Consider the following 25,956-nt stretch of genomic DNA (forward strand, 5'->3'; position numbering starts at 1 on the left):
TTCCCACCCAAATGGGGGTGGGGAGTCCTGTGGGGTAATAGCAGGACAAGAAATGCTCCGTTAAAGTAGCTTGTACTTCCAGGCTCCCAGGACTCACAGCTTGTAGTTAAAGAGTACCTGCACTTTCACGTGATCGCTATTGCCGTTAGCAGTTTTTGGCTCCTTGCAGCCATCTTCAGCTGCCAGGAGGAGCAAGAGTGCTCTGAAGTGAAAGTGCAGGTGACCCTTTAAACCTTCCAGTTAAATAGGAGCAGACAGCCACCGACGGTAACCCTGTTCCTATACTCTGCTCATTTGTGTTACACGGCCAGTGACGGCTCGCAGCCAGGGTTCTGCGCCATGAAAGAAAGCTTCTTTACAAACACAAACTTGCATGTTTAATACAGCCGTTCAGATCTGCAGCCGTCAACGGGGACTTCCAGGAACAGGCTGACAGTTTTGGACTAGAACACAGGCCCGTGCTGTTCCTGAAGTGCGTTGAATCCAGATCACATTGGAGCAGCGGAGAGAATCAGATAGAGGACCCCTGCCCTGATGCGACATCCTGCAAGCCATGGTTGATAATACAAGGTGCAAAAGCAGATCTTCAAGTAGAACAGCAGACAATGCCCAAGATTTGTGGGGTTGTCACTTAAGGGGTTGTCTGGAACTTTGGGAAGGTTTTCTATTGCCGACTAATCCACCAAGTCGGTCAATAGACTAAGTCAACAGGGGTCCACAGTTCAGGTTCCCTGCGGATCAGCTGATTCCCAATGTGGCCGTCAATGTGGTCAGTGTCGACATTGCAGCTGGCTGGTTTGGTACTGCAGGAGTAGCTCTCACTGAATTTAATAAGATCCGAGTCTGCAATACCAACTCAGACCACTGCACTACAGACAGTGCAGTCTGCACTGAAAGCAGCACTGGTAATCAGCTGTTCAGCAGGGATCTTGATTCGCAGATCACCACTGATCATTTAACGATCTCTTTGGATGGGTCCTCCATAAAGAAAAAAACCTTGTGTGGTATATTTTGGTGGGTTATCGCCTCTCCCCCCCCTAAAATCTGTGTTTTATATCAAGTCTTTCTGATGAAGTTTAAAAGGGAATCTGCCCAATTTATGCTGCCCTCTGACAGCATAGGACAGTGACAGGCATGCAGATTACAGCACTATGCAGTCATCCGGTGGAACTAGTCCTTGCTATGCATGAGCTGTGGCTAGCCTCCGGCCACTGTCTGCCGTCTCCCCATGCACAGTATTAGGGAGATAGCCGTTAATGGCTGCAGGGCAGGGTGGCCACTGTTCCTGCATATCAAGGACTATTTTCTGTAGCCCACTGTGTGCGTCTGCTAATAAAGCGCACGCTTCTTCCAAGCGGATACATAAAAACAGATGTCCCCATGTTTGTGACAACAGATTGCCTTTAGTGTGGACATACAGCAGTCCTGAGTGGGCCATGCAATCCTGGCAGCCATCCCCGTATGTACAGGTCAGTTATTGATTACTAATGGTCTCCAGACTAAAAGGAGGAGACTTTACACAAGCGGATAGTCTGTCCGTGAGCACCGAACGCCAGTATAGTAGGTAGATAAACGGTAACATGGCAGAAAAGCACTAGTATGAGCTGTGGAGCTGACAAGCAGAGCGGACCAGAGGCTTAAGACAAACTGTTCATATAGATCAGCTGATATACCCCACTATAGGGCATATATAGTCTCCCAGACACTGGGCTGCAGCTCGGTATAGCATTGCTTTGCACACAAGTGCCTTTTGGAAGGGACAGTGTTTGCACAAGAAAGATCCCCTCTCAATTACCTGCTTGCAACCTGGCACAAATGAAGGATATGAATTGGTTCTTTGTTGAGCAGCTCAGCCAGACCACAACATTTGCACAGTTAAGGAGCTTATAGAAATGTTGATGGACTGGAAAGAATACTTTATGTATTGTTAGATTAAGCTTCATGAACAATGATAAAAAGTAACAAGTTTGTTATCTGTGTGCCAGCCAGTCCGCAGACTTGGCACCAAGATGACCTGGAAAGCGCAGAGTGGAGAACGGAACAATTGGCACTGCAAGGTTTTATAGGGACTTCACTGGCCAAAGCAAAGACTTCTGTCGAGTAGCAGCGAGCATAAAAAGTTATACTGCGCAGTGAAACTCTTCTCATTGGGTCAAGAGCAGCATTCAGTCTACGGTCTTAACTGAAGTAGCTTCAAAAGATAATTCTGGGGCTAAACTAACCATAGTTACCAGCAACGCCAAGAGCGGCAGGTGGCATCCAAAAGTCAACTTGATCACAGCTAGACAGGCCAATACATTGCAGGTTGTTACGCCAACTTACCACTGTGCTTAACAGCTTGTAAATGGCTGCAATGGTGACACCATGCCAAGATATGCAAGTGTGGTAAGATTAGACATGGGGGTCTTGCCACCAGAGGCGGTAAAAGTGCTTTCCCTGTTGTCCTAGAAAAGGGCTCCTTGAAGCTACTTTTGTGTAGTTTACCGCCTGATCTCTTTACAGGGATGGCATCAGAGACTTTTCCAAACCACCACCCCGCTTCTCTCATCCCAGTGACTTGCCCCATTTCAGACTGCCAAGCATGGCGGCCATTCTGACCAAGCTGTTGGAAGCGGTGGTTACATGGAGTACGCACACGGTGAACAGGATCCAGAAAGCCCAGACAGACCACCAGTCAAGAGAATAATTTGATCCGCTAGAAAGCACAAGCGGATCCATCAGATTAGTTGTCCACCATCCAGATACATGTGGCACCATTGTTACAGAACGCTGTCACTACATGGACCATTTCCAGGCGCTTAGCCGGAAACTTGGTGTCATGGCTGCCCAAACAGCAACACCATCGCGTTCATTTGCATTGATGTCATGAACAAGACATTTGTTTTGCTACGAAATGGAACTGTACGGTCTTTAGTGACAATTCCAGGGTCTGTTTGGGCACGGAAGCAGTTAGGGTCGAGTATGGAGACCTTGCATTGAAGGCTACTATCCTGCTTTTGCTGTGGAGCAGCACACTGCCCCAAATGCTGGTGCGATGATCTGAGGAGCCTTCAAATGACAGTCGGTCACCCCTAAGGGTGATCAAGGGACACTAGCAGCTCAACGATATGTTCCAGAAATTCGCGGCCACGTGTGTTCCTTCTCATGGCAGGGCTGCTGACCGGCATTTTCCAGCAGGATAATGCTCGGCCGCACAGAGCAAGGGCGTCCCAGGAAGGTCGAGCTCAGTCTCTTGGGACCAGCATGGAGTTGTCTTGATGGATTCCCTAGCAAAGGGTACCACGATTACTGGGGCATACTATGCTCCACTGCTGCAGGAATTGAGAGGCTATCAAAACCAAGATCCGTGGCATGCTCACCAAAGGTGTCCGCCTTCTGTAAGACAATGCCCCAGTTCACAACTCGCATCTCACCCAGATGAAAGCACGGTGCTGCAGGTATGGAATTTTACAGTATCACCCTTATTCACCCGGCCAACCGCAAGCATTTTCCAGATGAGGACACTCAGGTTGCTCCAAGAGCCATGTTGTGACTTCAGAAGTCAATCGACTTCTACAAGTGAAGTGTTTACATTTGCATAAAGAGATGGGAGAAGTGTTCCTATGTGGCACCTATTTAGAGAAGAACTAAGAATTGTCACAAGTTTCATAGCCCTCAGTCCACAGGAAGTGGGTCAGGTATTAATGAACGCCCCTCATATCACTTTGCTAAATAGTGCAAAGAAAAACCAAAAACCCGACTCGTGGACTATATAGGGAGGAAGCCAGTTCACACCACACAAGTCAACACTTAACAAAAATATGAGGTCTAGAAGAGGAAAATGCATCATCAACACTGCTGTGGTTCTAGCTCAGCGCATCCTGTACCACAATCTCTGAATTTCTTCCAGACAGATTTGCCCAACTTACTTGTACAATTAGCAATGTGGTTTGTGCCCATAGAGTATTGCACAAGAACATTCCTCAACACTTAAGTGTTTGATCCCAATAGCATCCTCTAGAGGGCTCTTCGAGACACCTGCCGAGGCCCTCACTTCCAGGGGAGTATCATGTAGGCCCCGGACCACCACATCTAACCGGTGGAAATATGTTCCAATGATAGAGTCATCTCAAATACTTGCTGAAGACCTGCAAGGTGGTTTTGGATGCATTTCTATGGCTTGGGGAATAAACAGCTATCACGCCTGCTTGAGGACTACATCAAGTACTAAAAGCAGCAGACAAACATTCGCAAGAGCCAACTAAAACCACAAGCCTACAAGATAAAGTCTGCACGCAGCCCAGAACTGATGGATTTGCCTAGTCCGTGAGGAAGCCATCTTTCCATATACACAAGACTAAAGTAAACCCATCAGCCTATAATTAACTTTAGCTCACTTTTCCACACGTTGGAAAGGAGCCGGCGTTCGTTCAGAGCCAATCTACTTAATTGTAGGACTAGTGGAATCAATAGGGTACGTGCCAAAAAGTGATCAGAAAGCCATTTTATTCATCCTTAAACAGGTTACTATTCAGGGGTCAGCCAAGGAGTCACTAGATACTGATAACCACCCAATAAAACAGCAAGGGCCAACAGTCTACATGCCTAGAAATGACAGTCCTTCTGTGCAAGGACTTTGTAGCAGTGGATTATTGAACTCTCTCCTTAACTATAAAAGCCCATATTTGCCCAAAGCGATTTATTCTTCTACAGCACAGCTTATTACTGCTTGCTTCCTATTAGAGAATGGCAATTAGTCATTTGGATCTTACTGGCTCATTAATAAGATGCTGCCACTAAACCGTCCCCATACATATTAGACTACAGCTATCTAAACCTAATTCCAGCAGGATCAGAGGACTTTACGGGTATACAAGAGTCTCCCAATTTATGTCGTTAGGGGAACAAGGATGGATCAGGCATGTTGAATTTTGATGCAGTCTATAGCTTTGACTATCCTCATGTAAAACAAATGAATGCTCAACCAAACTGAGCATTTGTGTATGGGGAGGCTGCTTAAAAGAAATAGCCAAACACACATTCATCCAACAGCTGACTGCCATTGAAGGTGTAGGAGCACTATGAAAAAGAGGATTTGCCCAGATGTAAACTATTGATGACCTATCCTCCAGCCAGGTCATCAATAGCAGATCCCTGCCAAGGAGTTCTTTACTGGGCTTGTGAGCTTAGCAGATTTCTGCATGAAGTAGACAGCCCAGCCCTGTTCTCAATGCAGTGGCTAGGTTGAGTATTGCAAGCTCTACTTGCACTGAAGCGAAATGGGTAATTGGCCTTGCAATACCAAGCCTGGCCACTGCCGTGTGAATGGAGCTGTCTGCTTCCTGCAGAAACCAGCTAATTCTATAAACACAATGACCCAGTAAAAAACAAAATCAGTGGGGTCCTGGGTGGCAGAACCCCAGTCTATTGTTGCTGATAGAGGTTGTCCAGATGTAAAGTGATGGCCTAAGACTGACACGAAAAGCAGGAGAGCGCTCAGATCTTTCTAGATGGGCGTAGAGATTAAGAAATCACCTTGGTCTCTGTACAGGCCCACATGTGACATTTAACAACCACAACCTATAAAACACACTAGTTGTGTTAGAATAGACGAACGGTTATACCAAAAATCATACGCAATTTCCTCCAGACAACAGCGAGCTCGCTGCAGACGTTGTAATCAAACTAAAATAACCCAAGCCATCGGGGAACAAACAGGCCAGAAAAAGCTTCCCTGCACAGCGCCCGGTTGTGCCTACGTGTTCTGCATCCTACGGGAAGCGTCCATAGGAGTAGGACCGAGGAGGACAAAAGTGAGAGGTTTAGGGTTTACTCACACATGCAGTTGGAGCCAAAGCCAGGAGAGGATACAAAGGAGAGTAAAAAGTATCAGTTCTTCCTTTATACTTTCTCTTTTTGTATCCACTTCCTCTGCACTGAGAACCTGCATGTGTGATCCCAGCCTAATGGAGGAAGAGGCCATCCTGAAGCATCCTTTATGTGGCCGGCTGGGAGGTTCCTTGAGATGCACAGACATTCCTGAATAAAGAATCCTTGAAATCACCCCTGAAGATGACAATGTGCCTTTTAATAGCCGTTAAATGGAAGCGGAAGGTGTTTTGGGGGTTTTGTGACTGAACCATTGTGCAGAAAACGTTTCTGTAACCGATCACTTATCACAAGATAACGAGAACTCAATCTCCTCTCCGAGGGAGAGCGCTGCAGCTAACTCTGGGCAGGGGGCTGGCAATGGGTCTGAACAATGTGCGCTTTGTGCACGCACGGGGAGGGCTTGATTCACCCCCTTCTCTTATACCATATCCTGAGCCATATCCTTTTACAGCTGAAGGAGACCGAGGGGGGCTGAATGACTCTTAATAGAGACGGCTTTAACCGTTTCAGTTGTTGCCGAGTACTTCACAACCAGGGTATTGCATAATCAACTGAAATTGGCCGAAAAATTGTAAAAAAATAAAAATAAAAAAAAATTGAGAAATAGTGCTCACGGCCAACAAGAGTAACAGCACAAACCACCACTAGCAATAATTTGCAGAAAACCACTAAGTGCTCCTCGTAATTGCCTGACAGATAAAAGCCTAGGTCTCATTTCTGCAAAAGTTCCGTTTTTCAATTGCACACAAAAGGCCATGTTTACAACGCAAAAAATATATTAAATATACAGAATTTTCCACCTTTAAAACAGCAGGAGAAATCTAGTAAAGCTGCATATTTCTGGTACGCATTTTGCATTCAGCTGTCACATGCATAATTTCCATCCCGATTCCCCATGAAGTAATGACAGATCTCTTAGCACATGGAATGGCATCAGGAATTCTGCACGTGGATTTTGCCCACAGACAGGACTGAATTTGTGCAGAGCCGGAGCAGAACGTAACCACATTCTTAGAGGCCCAATCCAAGCTGAAAGCTACTCGTATTTTATCAAATGAACATAGCCCAAGGGTGGCCATAGATGAGATATCTCTTGTCCAAATCCACCGGCCAGCAAATGTATATGGTGTCCTCTAGGCTCTCCTTTAATAGCAGCTGTCAGGGGAGAATCACGGTTGAATTTCAATCTTCCGATCCTTTTGTTTCGTGAAGATTCACCACTTTTGCCAGTGGTTTCCGGCAAGTTCCCTCACTACGCACTAAACCATACACTGCCAAGAGTACATGCGTATTGGTGGGGGCCACTGCAGGCTAAAAACCATCTGAGCGTATGAACAGCACAAAATTGCAGAGCAAAGCCATTGATTGCTCCTCCTGATCAATGAGTGGAACAGGTTACCACGGGAGGTGGTGAGTTCTCCTTCAGTGGAAGTGTTCAAACAGAGGCTGGACAGAAATCTGTCTGGGGTGACTTAGTAACTCCTGCACTGAGCAGGGGGTTGGATCTGATGACCTGGAGGTCCCGTCAAACTCCACCATTCTATGAATGATGGGTGGGTTGTGCAAGTCAAGATTTAGACCCGCTAATACACCCTAATATACTTATTATGGCTGTCAATGTGGTGTCCCCATCAGCCAGAATAGGGAGTCAATCAAAAGCCAAAGTCACAACCTCCAATTAAAGGAGGTCGTCATCAGTGGCCTTTAAGGCTCATGTACCAGGTTCAGATGGCAGTAACACCTCAGCAGTCTATACAGCCATAGTATAACATCTTGTGACCCGTTTCCATATTTACATCTGGAAAGCTCATAGAAGTCAAACAGTCTCTGGTTCTGCCCATTTAACACGGATCTTATTTTCCTGTGACCATAGAACACTGCCACAAGTGTCAGAGCCCGGAAGGTCTTCCCACGAGATAGATGTGAGCCTTTCGCTACAGCCACATGGGTATTAATAGCCGGCACGATAATGCTCCACAAATAGCTCCAAGAATCGAACACCTTTAGCATTGTGAGGCGGCACTAAAAGGAAAACATCTTAAAAATAACACGTCACCAACTTGTGCCGCCAAACAGGAGGCCCACTTATGGCAAGTTCCTCACTAGGTAGGTAATGCATCCTTCACAAGGGAAGCACTTGACAGTACATAAATCCACAGGGATGACAGTCCAGATCATGTTTTCACCATCCTGGCCGTGCCCAACCACATCAAAACAGGCCGTTGTGCAGACCCCGCTGGCATCATACAGTAGCTGCATATCAAGCACAATGGTATGGTGACCAGCTGTCCATGGGGCGATGGAAAGTTCAGAGGGGTAAGAAGGTCAAGGAAAAGCTGCAATAGATGCAAATCTACAGGAAAGCTATGGATTAGGCTCGAACAGGAACACTACCACGGAGGAATAGTAAACAGCTTATTTTACTGCTGCACACGGAATATAGGCAACAGTAAAACAAAAAATGGAATTCCCTCATTTAACCATAAAGTGAAGTATTAGTGTAGCCAAAGTTTTCACCTTCAGAGGTACAACATCTGCCCCGGTCTAGATGGGCCCTACTTGTGTTTAGAGTTCGGAATCACATATGGGCAACAGATTTAATACTAGAGAATCTAACAGGACAACCAGTTACTTGTCAAATATCCCCCCCCAAAAAAAAGTGAATCCAGGCTCTTGTGTTGCTTATTGTGTCCCTTGTTAGATACCCCATAAATCTACAATAAGAGGAAACGCCTATATTTTTTTGGAAAGCTGTTAACATGCTTCTTTTTTGGCATGTTTCTCGTAGAGAAATTTTGGAAAAATGTCAGAAAAAAAGTTCCTTTTTCATAAAAATGGTTTGTGCAGCCAAGTACTAACATGGATTGTCGGATCCTTTCCCTTAAGTCCTGAGCTGGGAGTAGGCACTATAGACACCTTCACACCCTTCCAGGAACAAATTTTTAGTCGTCCAGCAAAAGTTATCTAGAAACCAACCAATAAAAGCCCAAGATGTTCGGCACTAGGAGCACATTTGAAAAAGGTTTCTATGCAGCTTAAATAGCCGTTGGAGAAGGATGGGGTGGGACTATAGACCCCACAGCTACCTGGCTCTTGTATTTGGTCTGCCCTAGACTAGAAGAACTCGCCATTAGGAACTTGGAAAAGTTGGTGAAAACTAACCATAAAGAAGTAAAGTGTTGTGCAACAACCAGTGACTTGACAGTACATGCCAGCGCCATGTTTTTCTTCTTGTGTGACCTTGGATGTCAGGACCATAATCATTAGCCCAAATGGTCTTAATTATACAAGAACCATAAAATCATTCCACGATTGCTCCACAGCCTGTGGACATGCGTTACAAGCTTCTGGAAGGAGCACAGCTCTGCTGAAGTATGGACCTCCAGAGCAGCCATCTAAGGGATTAACTCCATATTCCAGATAGTTTAGAACCAACTATGCAGAAGTCTGAGCGCCACAAGACTGCAGCGGACGTCATTTACTGAACGCATGCTTAAGAACTGGCCTTCCTAATCCTAATAGCCAACAACCCGTTCAAATCCTAAAAAGGTTATGGCGCTCCTCTAAACTGTGCGGTGCCCATTGCACTGAATTCTTCTGGGTAAATCAATCTAAGCCACTAGGCAGAGTGTCATGTTTAGAAATTAAAGTACCCTTATTGTTTCAGGACAAATCTCTATCCTGGGCACCATTACCTGCTGCCGTTCTCGGCAGATGGCCCTCCAATCTATGGTTTGGGATAGAGTTTTCCTCCGTCCAAGATGGCAACTGCAATTTTCTAGCTACACAATGCAGGCTGCTCTGCTCTCCGATTGGCCAGTGATGATCATGTGTTCAGTGCTGGCCAATCAGAGCAGGTATATAGTGCACTGATCATCTTAACACTACCAATGCACTGTGGGATTTAGTTAGTCCGAAGGTTCCAGCCATTTTCAAAGGCTTTCACTGGTACTTGGAACCAGCAGTTCAGAGGGGCATTGGCACAGAAGACCAATAGCAGGTAGCACAACGTCCCAGGACAAGATTGGTCCAAAACCAGATAGTTAATGATTTTAAAAGGGGAAAAAAAAAAAAAAAAAGAGAAAAAAAAAAAAAAGTCTTGCACTACTGAGAAGGACCTATTACCTGTAGAACTACATGTCCAAGCACAGTCAAGCACGTGCCATTGCTGCATGCTCAGAGGTTCAGTTTTACCATAGATTACACGGCGGATGCATTTCTCTTGCAGAAGCAGTGCGACATTTGCGCAGAGGGAACAGATCGCTCGGCGCCAGCCATTCTAGTCCCGGCACGAACACCTAACTGCTACACTAGTGTCCATAGAGGTGAGCGAGCGTCTCGTGCCAATTATAGCTCAGTATGTGGAACCTAGGTGAAGGGTTGTTACAAGCAGGCCTTGTGACTTACGGAAAGCTAACAAGGCTCGTCTGTAAGAGATATACCCTCAGCAGGCCAGTTAAGTAAACAGCTTGTTTCTTCGGAGGCTTCGAATTCACATTCTGACTTTTCCTCCACAGTAAATCCCCCAGACACCGATACATGAAGCTCTTCAGCCTTACATTTTCAATGGCTCCTTCAGCCAGGGAAGCAAAGATGTTTTCTTTATAGTACCAAGTGTACAAGACAAAAATGCACCTGGGCACACTGTGCCAACGGGCCTTAAACTGGTAGCCTTTTTAAAAAAGGTTTACTACACCAAGCGGGGACTGCCAACAAAAACTACAAAACCGTTAAGGCTTCGCTACCACACCAGGTGTGGCTATCAACACTTTGTAAAAGGGGGCCAATAAAGAATTTTTTTTGGGGGGGGGGGGGGGCTGTTGGACCATGTTATAATGTTTTGTCATTGATGTAATTGGCACATGTACATTTACACATACAGATTTGTTTTTCGAATTCTGAATGCAGAGAACAGTTCACAGCACGCTCCATTCTAGTGCAGATTTCATGCGGACAGCTTCCTTTGAAGTCATCCAATTTGTGTCCCCTTCGCACTTGACATGACATTGCTGCAGAATTGGTGGCCTGTCTGCAGAGTAGGAGTTTTTGTATTTGAGGGGGGGGGGGGGGGGTGAGGAGAGAGACAAGACAGGTACACAGGGTCTGGTTCTGTTGCGGGCTCCCACATGCAGAATCCAACCTGCCTGTGGACATGTACCCTAAGCCAGGGGGAGGGTGATCCTTCCGTCACCCATCTGGACCGCACAATGGGTTTCCATGACAGCCAGAAGCCTGACAAAGGCCTCTAGAAGTGCTCTGTAGCTCAGCCTATTAGGCCCCGCATCCTGCAGTCTAATAGACTGCGTCATACGTTTAGTAGACTGCATTACTTAAGTAGTGCAGTGTACCAAAAGTCCCCTTGAGGCAAAAAAATGAACAACATTTTAAAAAGCAGCACATAAGTTATTACCATATTCATAATGACCCTTTGTTTACCTCCCAAAAACACAACAGACAGCAATCCAAAAGTCACATATACCTCACAACGGACCCAGTAAAAACTCCTCAGAGTTCGGTTGCCGGAACAACAATGCCATCGATCTTACAACGCGGTGATGCAGAGTCGGTGGTTTTTATTTAAAAATGTATTTTTTGCTGTGCAAAAGTAGTGCATACTCTATACACACCGATCCAGATAATGGTGAACGCCGGAGAAAAAGTCCAAACAGTAGAATGAGGAAGCTCTCCATTCCCCCAAAAAGTCCCTTTATAGCTACGCCCAGAGATGTCATTTAAAGCAAAAGCCCCACTTCTAATTAGGTTTTCCGGGTAACTACAACTGCTGATCCACTGGGTCTGCTGCCCAGGAGCCCAACTAATCGGGACGCCCGCTGTCAGTTCCACAATACACAGGGCTCGGCATGGAAGTCGATGGCTTTGACCACCGCAATAACCATTGCAGCTTCTACTCTGTATACTTGTATGTAGAGGCAATGCCAACGGGCTGGATGATCAGACGATTGGCCACGATCCTCTAATCAATCAATGACAAATCTTGAGGACAGGTCATCAGTAGTAAGCATTTCCCTGGCACACCCATTTAAGGACTTTCCAGCCTAGTCTCCTCTGCTTTCAAGATACATGTTTGCAGTCATAGAATGGGAACAGTTTACTTCTAGTGGATAAAAATTGGTCTCGTTTTGTCAACACGTCCCCAGCTTCATACAAGCTATAGGACCTTTTCTTCATCAACCAAGAAAACCGTATGGGATATTTGTGGATGACAGCAAGCAGAGATCTTTGAAAACTGGGGAACGTATAGAAACATGACTAACTTTGAATGAGAACAGGCTTTTAGTAACTTGAGTTTTTTCCTAGTTTATGGGAAACCGCCTTGCGCCACCAATATAAAGAAAAAAACCAGCAAGTGTGACAGTCGCCCAGCGATTGCTATATAGAGCAAGTACAGAGGACTATAATCCCCCCCACCCCCCGAGCAGCACCTTCCCAGACGCTGGAGATGGACACAAGACAGACCCCCTCCACATCACTAAGTGTCTGGGTAAGCTGGAGTGGAGGAAGTGAGCGCAGGCAAGCCGCTTCCCAGAATATGTCAGCCAGGAACTAAGCTGGTCCTAATTCCCCCAAGTAAATGTGTGACCCTGAAGGTCAGAAGGAGCCGACAGTAAGAAGGCATGGACTGGCACGGAGAAGACATAACTCACTTAGACTGACATGAAGCGAACAGAGACGTCTTCCACTCGCACTTCATGCATGCATTTACACTGCCATGTTTGCAACATGCAAAGAACCTGCCCATCTCCAAAACCCCTCTAGACAAGGAATCACTTCATTCTTCTTTCACGGGCAACTTTTTTTCCCCCTCTGCCAAGTCCTCATTAATAAGATGTCCACTTCCCTGGAAACTTCACTCAACATTCCCTGCAGGGCAAAACAGCTTAGCATTTGTTGACCTGATCCGAGTGACGTATAATCCGGTGTGCCGATTATCGCCTTCGCTGCTAGGTGAGCATATTGTACAGCGAGACAAAGCGCACGCTAGGGATCCAGCACGAGCAGGGTTAATGAGTAAGAGCAATGAAGCGCATGGGGGGAAAAAAAAAAAATTTGCCAGAGAGAAAGCGGACTTTACTCGACCGTTTATTTTACCATCTAATAATGGGGGTAAGATGCGCCGACATGAATCTGGACGCCGTTACCAGCTGCGAAACACACAGCCGTAGTCTGTATTCTGATCATTCAGGCATTCCAGTCGTGATGTGACTGAAAACACGCAAGAGGCCTCGGGATTCATCAGAAGGAACGAGCCTTCTTCAGGGATTAGCAAAAGTTTACATTTCCAAATGGGGTGGATGAAGTGATGTAGAATCCAGAAGCCATCAGAAAAGGATTTCCTGAGAAGACAGGCGTACTGCGGCCAAGAAAAAAAAAAAAGAAACGCCGCTTCAATATAAGCGGAGCATCTAGACAGCACTTGGACACCCATACTAGTTTTAAAGGAGGTTGTCTCACCTAGAAAACCCCTTTCAATAGGCACAACTACAAACCCCCCTGAGCCAGAGCTGTCAAGTGAATGACCCCCAAAGCTACCAGCAGCTGAAGTGTATAGCTATAGTATAGGCCTATTTCTTACAGCTAGATAAACCAAGTAATTCTCTGTCACCGATGTTAATATGCATTACACCACTGGAAAAAAGCCGTATCCAGTGTGCTTACAGACACGGGGCACGCACCTCTAAACTCTACGCAAAAGACAATGTAACTAGCGAACATTGCCCTCGACTTGGAAACTGAGCAGAGTCCTCTAATTAGCCGTCTGCAGCAGTATAAGTCCCTTTATCCTTATGAGAGGATTTGTTCGTTCTCAGTGGAAAGGATGATCCATCTTCATATCTTATTCATTTCCTGCAGACTGGACTGGAAACACTGTCACAAGATATCAGTATCTAAGCAGAGATAGGTGAGCCCCTGACCGGACCCGCTGTAACTTGGCCCAGCGCTGCGGATCCCATGGCAGCTTTCTTAAATTAAACACTATTTACTCTGCATTCACAGGGATAGAAAAGCTGCAAAATAATAAATATTTGTTGCTAACAAACCATAAAAAGGGGGAAAAAAAATGTACATAACCAAACAGGAAGTAATCTGCCTGTAGAGCAATATCAGCATTATTTGGTAAACATTAACTTGATAATTAAACCGTTACGGGAACAACCGTTACAATTACACAAGTCAAAAAGTCAAGCTGAAGTATGGCTGTGGATGGGTCATGGATGGAATGAAACTCCTATGGACACTCCTTTGGTAGGGTCCATACGGTAATAGACAGGCAGCTGGTATGGTTGGGGCTGTAAGCATCAGCTTTCCATCTACTGAGCGGACGGATGCGCAAACTGTGGGTGGCTTGGCGCAGCAGCAATCTCCACTTCCTCAGGTGTGCTGTGACCAGAACCACGTGCAACCAGTCAGCTCTAATTGGTAGTGCAGCCCATGACCACCGCAGCTCCACCGATCAGATCTGACTTGGAGGACTGGCACTTGTGCCGCTCACACTGTCCCCTTACCCGGCGCTCCACTTCTGTTCCCACCCAGCATCCAATCACTCAGCTATTAGTCCCGCCTGCAGGGGGTGGAGCTTGTAATTTGGCAATTTTTAATGAAATTGGAATCGTGAGGGGTTAAGACAGCAAATTAATCTAATTTAATTACCCAGCACTGAGCTGAAGTTTGCTGAAATTATACATCAAGCATGACAGGTTCCCTTTAATGCATGTATGCTTCCCTGAGGGCAGACTAAAGTGGTAACAGACACTGCGATTCCAGCGGTCAGTCAGTTATGAACTGATGTCTTGTAGTTTTTGGGTACTTGCATCCCGCAGCGGTACAGAATAGGTCAGGAGGCCAACGCTGACCACTCGCTAGGACTACTGGCTTTATGGACATACCGTGCAATAGCAAAAAACCCCCCCCCAAAAACTAAACTATCAATCACAACAATTGGGCAGCGCTGGCAGCATTTCATGCACAAGCTGAACCTCTCTCTCACCAGCTACTGTGGTTGGGGGTACATAAGGTGTTCACATTGGGGATGTTTGCTCCGGAATTTGACAATCAAGGGCAATTCCATGGCAAATCTGTATCCCACCACTTGCAGATGTGCATCTACACCATAGTCTATAGGATTTTCTCAACACATGGGTCAGGGAAAGTAGGGAAATGTAACATGAGGATTCCGCATTGGGAATTCTGCATGCAGATTTGCCCATGTCAAAAGTCTAATTCCCATGCGGATCTGCAGTCTTTACACCTGCAGCTAAAAATCCACAGCTCACATGTCGATTTCTGCTGTGGCTTTTAGGAAGCGGAAAAACGCGCATTGGATTCTGCCATCTGAACATACCAAGCGCTGCAGACTGCGAAGCATAACACTCGTCTGCGTTGGTCACCATCACTGACGGCAGGTCCCTTGTAGGTTAGGGCTTCCAACATCTGCATGTACTAAAGTGCTGCACAGCAATGAGACATTAGCAGAACCTACCTCATAGGACCAGACGCACTGCACCCTTGCAAACCTCCGAACACATCGCCCGATCTCGACATCTTCGTGCGTTGTGTACAGCTGTCGTAGACATTCTCCAATGTGTGGCACCATTCTGCGTAGGACTTCTCTGCTCATGATCACACCAGGGCCACCCATGCAAAAATTTTCACCAGGTTCCAACGCCAGTTTTCCCATCTCCTCTGTTGTGCCAAGACCGGTTTGCCCTAAAAACAAGGGCTCGCTGCTGTTCAGGCTACGCAGGAAGCTCTCTAGACGGTCCCCTTTGATATAGACGTCATCATCGGCCCTCATAAACCATTCGTAGTCATCCAGGTAATGATCGTGCATGTATTTCAGCATCATAAAGGACTTCTTTTGTGGAGGGTAAGAGTCGTCGACGCCATGCAGTGCCACGATTGGAATTGGTAAGGATATGTCGGAGCCCTCGCTTGAGAAAAACTCCACCTTTCCGGGGATTGACTCGGACCAAGTTCTAGGAGAAGAACAAAAACCATGATCAATGCAGGTCCGCGTATTTAAAGGTCACCCCAAATCACCAGGACTGCAACAGGCAGCCACAGAGAAGCAAGTAGACTTCAGTTTATTATAAAGCAATGATTCAATAGAGAACAGAGTTATCTGCATTGTATACTGACTGCAGCAATGCATTGCATGGACTTGGCAGCGTTTTATGCTTTTAGGGGACGTTCACATGTTGCAACAAAAAAGTAAACGCAGATCCGCAGCAGACGCCTACACCTTTCAATTGAAAGTGGGACCTGCGGCAAAATCTGCTATGTGTGAACATACCCTTAAGGCTGTATTCAGACAGCCAAGTGCAAGCTGCAGAGATTCTCAGGTGCAACTCGCTTCGGAGAGCACTGGGAAACGCGTCCGTGTGCTCCGATACTGGCAGACAGCAGACATTGCGTCTCAGATTCCGGTCTGTGAATTAGAACACTATAGGACACGCAAGTTTTTTTACACAAACCATCCATGTGAATAAGCGCTACAGGGAATAGCCTAATTGACCATAATGGGTCCGAGTGCTGTACATGGAATAGGAAAATTGGCCATCTGAATGGGCGCTCTAACAGTATAGTTTTTGCATACAACCACAAGTAATGGGCAATATAATGATTAGGAGATATCTATTGATATATGGTTGCTATCTTTACAAATATGCCTCACCCTTCTTACACCAGTATATGAGAACCAATGTAATACAGGACGGACAGATATAGATATAACTCCATCACCCAACGTGCTTCTACTACCACAACTTACTACATTAGTATCAAAGCAAACAGTGTAAGGCTGGGCTCACCCAAACTGGTCCGATTCCACATGCTGAAATCCGCAGAGGGGGACTTGCGATCGATTGCAAAAACCAATTGCGTACGGCACATAACTGTATTGTGTATTACCGCGGAAGGCATGCAGGCAGCGATGCACAATACAGGTTTTTGTTTGTATTGTCAGCTCCGTCGCTTAGCCATGATGCAGGTACCCACGGCCCCCGCTCAAAGTTAATTGCCTATGGGCTGCGGGTCGCACACCTCCATTGACATCAGTGGAGGCCATCTGCACGGATTCTGTGTTAAAATGGAGCACACTGCGATTTTTTCCCCCCTGCTTTCAGAATACACAAGTCACACCTGCAAATGGGAAAGTTTTGAAATTGCATGCCTTTCAATGCCCGCATTGTACCGCAGATCGTCGCATTGTACCGCAGATCGTCCGCACAGATGGCGATCACAGAATCTACATATCGAATCCGGTCGTGCAAGACCGGCCTTGGGCTGTATTTGCATAAGAGGGAGCGCATTAATTGCTCCATAGGAAGGACTGCAGCCCAAAGAGTTAAGTGTCAAACTGAGCTCTGCTATACCACCTGCCCCCAACTGTCCTACACCAGCTTGTGAAGAAGTGCCAGCCTAAGGACTACCTGCGGTCTTCTATCCCTGTAAGGAAACACTGGTGAGGTTTTCTCCACTTAGTCAGCCTGCGTTGAGAGGGGTTGGGGGGGGGGGGGGCTGTAGCCTGCAGGTCACTACATCTACCATCTAGTCATGTCACCATCCACCCTCACTGAGGCGATCCACATTCGCGCAGAGACTAAGAACAAGCCCAAACCTTGTAAGGTCCTCAGCTCTTGTGGGGGGGAAGGGATGTAATCTAGTAAGGCCTCATGTCCACTATAAAAATACAATCCGCTCAGAATCTGCCGGATTTGCTTAAAACGTTATTTTTTTTGCATGCAGATATCCACACACTGCTATCACTGTGCTAGCAATGTTGCCGATCCGCGCGTAATCTGCGGCAGAATGAAGCATGCCGCGTTTTTTCTCCCGCGCGTGAAAAACGCAATTCTTTTAAAATGCCATCCGCGGGTGCAAAAATCAATTTAATGGACCGCGGATGGCCAATGATTCCCTATGGGCAAAATCTGCTGCGAATTCCGCAGCAGAATCCGCAATTCCATTTACCTAGTGGACATGAGGCCTAATACCAAAAGACTTGTAAGTAGAATTGTTACAGAAAAAATAAAAAAAAAATATTCCTGCAGTGACAGGTCACAAAAACCAGCAGTATGACAATTCATTATGTACCTATCCCCCCAGTGTGTGCGTATGTGGCAGCCCTGTCCATCATGCGATGATCTCAGTTTTTCAGTTCCAATGGATGGAGCCATGGCGTTCTACTACAGCAGTGTTATGTCTATTCTGGCATGACACGAAAAGCTCTACAGAATCTGCTCTACCTCTTCCATTCCCCACTGTAGACGCCTCCGAGGTAAGAGCCTTTGGGTCAGGAGGGTCAGGAGGGCTCTGCATGACGCTATTGCGGCTTCCTTCAAACAATAGGATAAGGCAACATTTACATAGCGATATACAAAAGCCAAGACACAGATAAACCAACTCTACTTAATCCTGCAATCACAATGGCCAATATTAGACAGACAGACTCTAGGATTTCTGCACTGGGCCACAGGAGAAGTCTACGTCACCGGTGACCAGGATTAGCTGTATACCACACCAAGTCCACGTGGAAATACTTCTAATGGTTGTGCAAGAGTCAAGCAGGTAGAAAGCATTACGCCTGCAGAAAACCATCTGTCAGCAACACCATATCAGCAGTCATGTTGTGCTGCAACCAGATCCGCCCGACCCGATAACGGCTTCAATGCTTGTTTAATGGGCCAGAGATAAGCCTGTAACCGAGCCAAAGTAATTACACTTGTTATACTATTCAAGTTGCTGGCATCCAATCCAAACGCACCGTCACCTACCTGCACATAATATACCGCATCTCTATGCTTCACTGCAATGCCCTTTCTCCATAATGTCAGAAGCTACAACATAACCAGTCACAGACGACAATAGAAGGGATCACTACCCGCAAGAACACTTGATGCAAGTCCTAGCCCAACGGAACAGATCTACTATGTCGCCACCATCGAGACGCCATGTGTCAGGGAGGATTTAGGTCTTACAGAATGTAAGAACATCTGTTTAGAAGTCAAGAGGACCACACAGGGATACGAGCCGGGCCAACACAGCTCTATGGCACTTTGTTCAGGATCCTAACAGACCCCATGAATTAAGCAGTGTACGGCAGTGCAAAGTGCAGGAGATTGACTTACGTCACTTCAGGCTACTTCCTCTTTATACCATTTAATGTAAGAAATGGAGTCATCTTTTCAACACTATTAAGATGCAACTCACATGGCGGCCATGTGGACTATGTAAAAAGTGAAGGGGTATACAGAACAGGAGCCCACGGTAGCACAATGTAAATACCCCATGGCTACCTACCAGTCACTAGCTTTCAATACATGACAAACAAAGGTACTAAAAAGAGAGGGTAACAATAGTTTTGCTATGGCAGTGAGACTCTAAGGAGTTAAGTTTGGGTTTTTTTGCCCCCGACACAGGTAAGAAATTTTGCATCTACATGCGTCATTGATGCCACATATACACCCAATATAGGGTTAATACTGGTCCAAGCAGTCATTCATTGTTATTACTATATGGAATGTTAGAACTACACAGATACAATTTAGCAACAGTAACATTTTCAGATACTTTGCCCCCATTGAAGATATAGGCGTCACCTTTGCCTACTTTCACTTGGTTCTCCTTTGATAAGCATCTAAGTAAGTTGTCAGGCATGCTTTACTGCAGAGTTTCTCAACTTCAGTCCTTAAGAACTACCAATAGGTCACACTCGGCGGTTCTGGACAAAGATGGCCACGCCATTTCTCAGACTACCTGATGCACTAGTCTAAACTTGTACAGGCTGCCCACGTGAGAGCACTGGCCAATTCCAGAGGCCTGTAGTATCATGGACTACCAACACACTGTGCATCAGGTAGTCAGAAGCAGTGCAGCCATCTTTGTCCAGAATGGAAGGTCACTAAGGCAAAAGCCACATGGTGAGTTTAGGTGTACATGGCCAAACCACACCTTCAGATACAAAACATATGGTTTGGTCACGTGCATTCAGCCCCATTTACATGGGACTACTGTCGGGCAAACGATGCCCAATATTCGTCCCTGCATGTATTTTAATACCTGCTGATGCCCAATGATAGTCTATGAGCATACTGGACTTTGGATCTTCCGCGCAGAGGTATCACGCGGATTCTGCAATTCAATTATGCCCGTGGACATGAGGCCTTAGGCATCATGTCCACGTGGAAAAATCAGGCCTGCTACGGATTCTCCATGGAGAATCCGCAGCGGGTCCCTCCTGCCCCGCGGACATGAGGGCAGAAAATAGAATATACTCCCCTGCTGCGGGCCGTGTGTATCTTCCCTTCTTCCCGGCGGATGTGCTCGGCACACCGGCTGCGTGCAGCGCGCATGCGCCAGGCCGAAGCAAGAAGATCCAGCCAGGAAGACACGCACGGCCCGCAGCAGGGGAGTATATTCTGATTTTAGGTCTTCCGCGGATCGGACGGCTTCCATAGGCTTTAATAGAAGCCCACGGGAGACCTGCGCCAAATGGAGCATGGTCCGGATTTTTTCCCGCACGCAGATCCAAGTCTGCAGGGAAAAATGACATCCGCAGGTATTTAACTACCTGCGGGTGTCTAATGCATCCCTGTGGGGCGTGGATCAGCGTGCGGGAAAAACGCTGCGGATTTTAAATTACAATTATGCCCGAGGACATGAGGCCTTAAGGTCTATTAACATGACAGATCATAGATGTCCAATTACTAGAAGATCATCAATCCCCATAGAGGATCACTCTTACATCCCCCCCCCACTAAAACCCCATACACGAGTAATCCTCAGCGCTGACTAGTTTTGGTCGCAGCATCTTACAGCCTTTGATCTACACAAATGTCACCCAAGTGTCCTATAAACAAAAGCAAGTAAGTAACAATGTAAAGTACGTCACATGCCGGAGGTCTACTGGTGCCCCAACCCTACTGTGCCCCGGGAATCCTTCACAGCGCGTCCCATCTACATACCCACCGGCTATTATAAGGATTGCGTTATAATAACCTGGGATCAACACTGCTGGCATCACAATCATCTGTGCCCACTACTAACAGCCCAACATGTATGGGGCACAGACGTCAGTCCCAGGCATTGTGCCCCAATCCAGTGTGTGGCACCCTCTGCACCAGTCCCATATCTTGTGCCCAGTGCCCCTTTGTACCCATCCAATGTACAGTGCTAGTCTCACTTTGCCCCAGTCCCGTGTGTGGTACCTATTGTCACTTTACACTAGTCCTTTGTCTAGTGCCCCTTTGTACCCCTCCACTGGGCTAGTGCCTCTTGGCTCCAGTCTATGCAATATGCCCCTATGCCACCCAGTGTTCCTATGCTCCAGCTCCATGCATTGTGCCCCAGTCCCGTGTGTGGCAGCATTACTTTACACTAGTCCCTTGTCTAGTACCTCTTTGTACCCATCCTATGTAAAGTGCTAATGCCACTTTACACCAGTCCCATGCATTGTGTCCCTGTGCTCCAGCCCCCATGTGTGCCACCCAGTGCCCCTTGTCTAGTGCCCACCCGCACATGGTGCCCGCTAATGCCCCTCTCACCTGTACGCCGCCACGGCTCGGGTCTTCAGGTACTTCTGCGCGGTCATCACTCCCACGTAGAGGAAGCTCTTGCCGCGGGGCACGTCCTCCTCGCCGTCGGCCTCCAGGGAGCCGATGTAGGGCACCTGCAGATCCCGCCAGGTGTTGTCGGTCCTGAGCCCGGACTGCGACCCGCACCCTGCCGCCTGGCCCCGGATCGCGCTGCGGAAGCCCCTCCGGCTGTAGCGGTGCAGCTCGGCGGCCCGGGGGATGATGAGCCGCGAGGCGAGCAGGAAGCCGAGCACCAGTCCCAGTAGCACGCTGAGCCACGAGCGGCGGCTCCGGGCTGCCATCTCTGGGGCGGCAGCGGCGGCGGGGTGACCGTCTTTGTGCAGGGCTGCTCCGTCCGCGGTCCCCACTGCTAGCGTCTGAGAGCCGAGCCTAGAAGCGGCGCGCTGTCATGTAGCCGGAGCCTCCTGCCCCGCGCCGCGGTCATCTACGTGTCCCCCCCAGCGCTGCTCGGGGTCCCCGCACCCTGCCACGACACCTAGCAGCAGGTCAGCAGCCGCTACCTATTGTCCTCCGCTGCCGCGCTCTCCGGCCTGACCCGCTGCCCTGCTCGTCCCCCTCACACTGCAAGAGCCGATGCACGAGGGTCGCGGCCGTCCTCTCCTGTCCCCGCACCCCTCGCCCGTCACACAGCCCCAACTCCGCACGTCACCCGCGCCGCGGCTCTTTAAGCGCACACAGACCATAGAACGAAGGATTGAACCCGCCCGGCTCCCGTACGCCTCTTGTGATTGGCTGCGAGTGAGAGAGGCCCCGGCCCACGTGACCTGCGAAAAAGCAAAACTTTCGTTGCTGGCTGCTACTGCCAACACTCACTGTACTGCGGGGGCCATGCCAGCGTGTGGCTGTGCCTCCTCCATACCGTGCACATAGGCTGCTACAGCATGGCAATAAGTGATAGTCTCCAATACACGGCACTAAACCCCATGTTAACAAGGCCTTACCGAGAGCGATGTGTTCATATTTGTCACCATGAGCTTGGAAATGTTCCCCAGCCCATCACTGGCTGGATGGATGCCAACAAAGTGCCCTCTGGGCATGGTTGGGCGGCATATGTTGGCGCGCTTTTTTTCGCACATCGCTGATTTGTTGTGGATTTTTGTCTCAGATTTTGGCGCAGCTCTACAGCAGATTTCATCATTTCAATCAATTAAAATCTGCTGTAGATCCGCTACAAAATCCGTGACGCGTGACCGCAGCGTACTGGAAAAAGCATAATCGCTTTCCAGTATAAAGGATTACGTGGGAGAAAAAAAAAGTATAGCGGTAGTATACAGCTTGCTATCATGCAAATCTATGGCGTACAGTAACGGCCCTTTTACACGGGACGACAGTTGGCTAAACGCCACCGCTAAGGTCGATAGCGCCCGTGCAGAGCATTTAGCCACAGACTTCGCCGCTGGATAGCTGGGTTCTCGCTCGGCACGCCACCTTCTATGTGAAGCGATGAGCGTTTACACGTAACGAGCAGCCCGCGACCCAGCGATAGTTTTTATTGCTTCACTGAAAGTCAGCGATAACGACTTTCATTCGTTAGAACGAATTTTGAGCGGTAATCGTTCCATGTAAATGATCCGTTACACGCATTGATGTGTGAACGGAGCCCTAGGCTGGCCGCGCACTTTGGACATTGAGTGGGCAAACCGGTGGGTCCGGTTATCTTCTAAGGCCGGTGACATGCCACCATATTACAGGGGCAAAAATGTGGTTGTAGTACAGTGGTAGCGTGTCACCGGCTTACTGTGGACAGCAGCCTCCTGATGGCAGATGTCGGAGGACATATGGATTGGGAACATAGACTTCAAGTGTCCAATACTTTTGTTTTTAGGCAGATCAGCAGCTTTCTCCCCTCTTTGCATTCAGAACACAGGCATGATCGGAGGAGTATATATGTGTATCGGGGTCTCGGGCAGGATAGTTGTTGGCCAAATGAGTGTTCGTTGAGCTGACAGCTAAGGCCTACCTCACACAGACGTTTTTTTTGCGCTTAGCACTCCGGTTTCAGCGCAGCGTTAAACGCTGTCAGGAGCTCCCATTGTCTTCAGTTGAGCCTCTCAGACAGCCGCACGATTTCCAAGCGGAGTCTGTTCTATTTTTGGGCGTTTAGCGCTCCTCGGCTGAAAACTAAAGTAAAATGCGGCAAAGCGACGCAGTATTTAATCGCGGCACTTTGGTGCGTTCATGTGTGAGGGAGGCCTAACTTATCCGTATAGACATCTTTATAGAATTGCTGGCAGATCCTGCTGATTTCTAAATAAGGAGTGATTTAAGAAGAGTGGTGTAAAAGGAAAGCCGATTAAGGCTCCTATCGAATCTGCTCTCCAGGGTTCCGTTTTCCGGCTCCGTTTGTTAAGCAGGAAAGGAGAATTACCTGGTTGAACGGATCCGCCTTATGACGGAACTCAACAGCGTTGAATGGACCCCATTGACTATAATGGGGTTAGTTCGGTTTTCCTTCAACTGCCTGCCACTTTACCGGATGAAAAAGTACCACAAGCAGCGCTATTTCTTCCGGTATTTTGTGCAGGATCTGCGACGGAAACTCAGAACTGAGGTTATGGTGCAGATGTGAAACCACCCTTACTCATACATGAGTTGACACACAGCAACCAGAATGACACGAAAAGTTAGGAGAACTCTACAAGTTTGTATTGCACCTTACAGATGTTTGATGTGGGCACCGTTGGTGACATGGCAGATGTGAGGTCAGTAGTCCAGTTCTGCCCAGATGTGTCCCAGCTAAAGATGAGTGAGCATACTCGTTAAGGACAATTACTCGATCGAGCATTGCCCTTAGTGAGTACCTGCCGCTCGGAAGAAAAGGTTCGGCTGCCGGTGCGAGTGAGTTGCGGCAGTGAGCAGGGGGGAGAGAGAGAGATCTCCCCTCCGTTCTTCCCCGCTGCTCCCCGCCCGCCGCCGACAGCCGAACCTTTTCTTCCGGGCGGGCAGGTACTCGCTAAGGGCAATGCTCGATCGAGTAATTGCCCTTAGCGAGTATGCTCGCTCATCTCTAGTCCCAGCATATCCTCTGTTGTCTATTCCACTGTAGAGGAGATGCGTTTTAGGTCGTCTACACATCAAACATCTGTAAGTTGCATTAAAGGAGATGTCCCGAGGCAGCAAGTGGGTCTATACACTTCTGCATGGCCATAATAATGCACTTTGTAATGTACATTGTGCATTAATTATGAGCCATACAGAAGTTATAAAAAGTTTTATACTTACCTGCTCCGTTGCTAGCGTCCTCTTCTCCATGGAGCCGACTAATTTTTGGCCTCCGATGGCCAAATTAGCCGCGCTTGCGCAGTCCAGGTCTTCAGCAGTCTTCTATGGAGCCGCTCGTGCCAGAGAGCGGCTCCGTGTAGCTCCGCCCCGTCACGTGCCGATTCCAGCCAATCAGGAGGCTGGAATCGGCAATGGACCGCACAGAAGCCCTGCGGTCCACCGAGTGAGAAGATCCCGGCGGCCATCTTCAGCAGGTGAGTATGAAGACGCCGGACCGCCGGGATTCAGGTAAGCGCTGTGCGGGTGGTTTTTTTAACCCCTGCATCGGGGTTGTCTCGCGCCGAACGGGGGGGGGGGTTAAAAAAAAAAAAAACCCGTTTCGGCGCGGGACATCTCCTTTAAAAACTTGAGTTTTTCTATACTTTCCTATCATTCTGGTTGTTGTATGTCAATTCATACATGAAGAAATCAGCGTTACTTTTGCCCCATTCTTTTTGCATCACCTTGTAAATGAGCAATCTGAGGCGCTCTTCAAACGTGCGCTGTGGTTTCTGCTGATAATGACAACCACAAAGCAGATCTATCATATGATGCTTTCTATCATGTCATCCGTGACCATGCAGCACTATTCTTCCCATCAGATATGTGACCAGACCATAATATGTGTGAGGACGGCTTGACTGTTCCCTGACATTACGTCAAAACAAGAATGGGACGCATTACATTTCAACATGCTCATTCCTTTGTTTTCCGGAGAGATACCTTGTTAGATGCGTCTGGCAGCGGCTTATCTAATTCTCCTTATCACAGTAGACATGCGGGCTTCATTGATCTGAGTGCAGGTTTATGAGGGGAGATAACTTAGACAAACATTTAGAGACTTTTTTATGGAGAAATTTTTTTTTTAAAACCAGCAATGAATTATCACTGATCTAAAGATTGCGTCTGATGTCCATCAAAACAATCATAGGAGGGGACTGCTGGGGAGCGTCACAACCTGGCTAGGAGGAAGTTGAACGTGTGTATATATATATATATATATATATATATATATATATATATGTATGTACCTATAACTTTTTTGATCTAGGCCCAGATTTAGGGCGCCCTCACATGACCGTATTGCCATTGCATATTGCCTGTGTGTATTTCTCTCCCGTAATACGCTGTAGCAAGCGGTCAGAAATTTACATTGTGCTGCTCACAGGGGCGTAACTATAGAGGGTGCAGGGGATGCGGTTGCACCCGG

At 47.6% G+C, this 25,956-nt stretch overlaps 1 protein-coding gene across 1 annotated transcript in view; it reads right to left on the reverse strand.

Annotated features, from left to right (window-relative positions):
• Nucleotides 1-22,104, reverse strand: part of CHSY1 (chondroitin sulfate synthase 1) — a 39,266-nt gene extending 17,162 nt beyond the window's left edge. Inside the window, exons 1-2 of the mRNA XM_066592874.1 lie at nucleotides 21,435-22,104; nucleotides 15,371-15,866 (exon numbers count right to left, since the gene is read on the reverse strand). Coding sequence (XP_066448971.1) covers nucleotides 15,371-15,866; nucleotides 21,435-21,766 — 828 coding nt within the window. The 5' untranslated portion in view covers nucleotides 21,767-22,104. The remainder of the gene's footprint in view (nucleotides 1-15,370; nucleotides 15,867-21,434) is intronic.
• Nucleotides 22,105-25,956: the final 3,852 nt, after the last annotated feature.

Source organism: Eleutherodactylus coqui, chromosome 2 (genome assembly GCF_035609145.1).
Source record: "Eleutherodactylus coqui strain aEleCoq1 chromosome 2, aEleCoq1.hap1, whole genome shotgun sequence".
Lineage (NCBI taxonomy): Eukaryota > Metazoa > Chordata > Amphibia > Anura > Eleutherodactylidae > Eleutherodactylus > Eleutherodactylus coqui.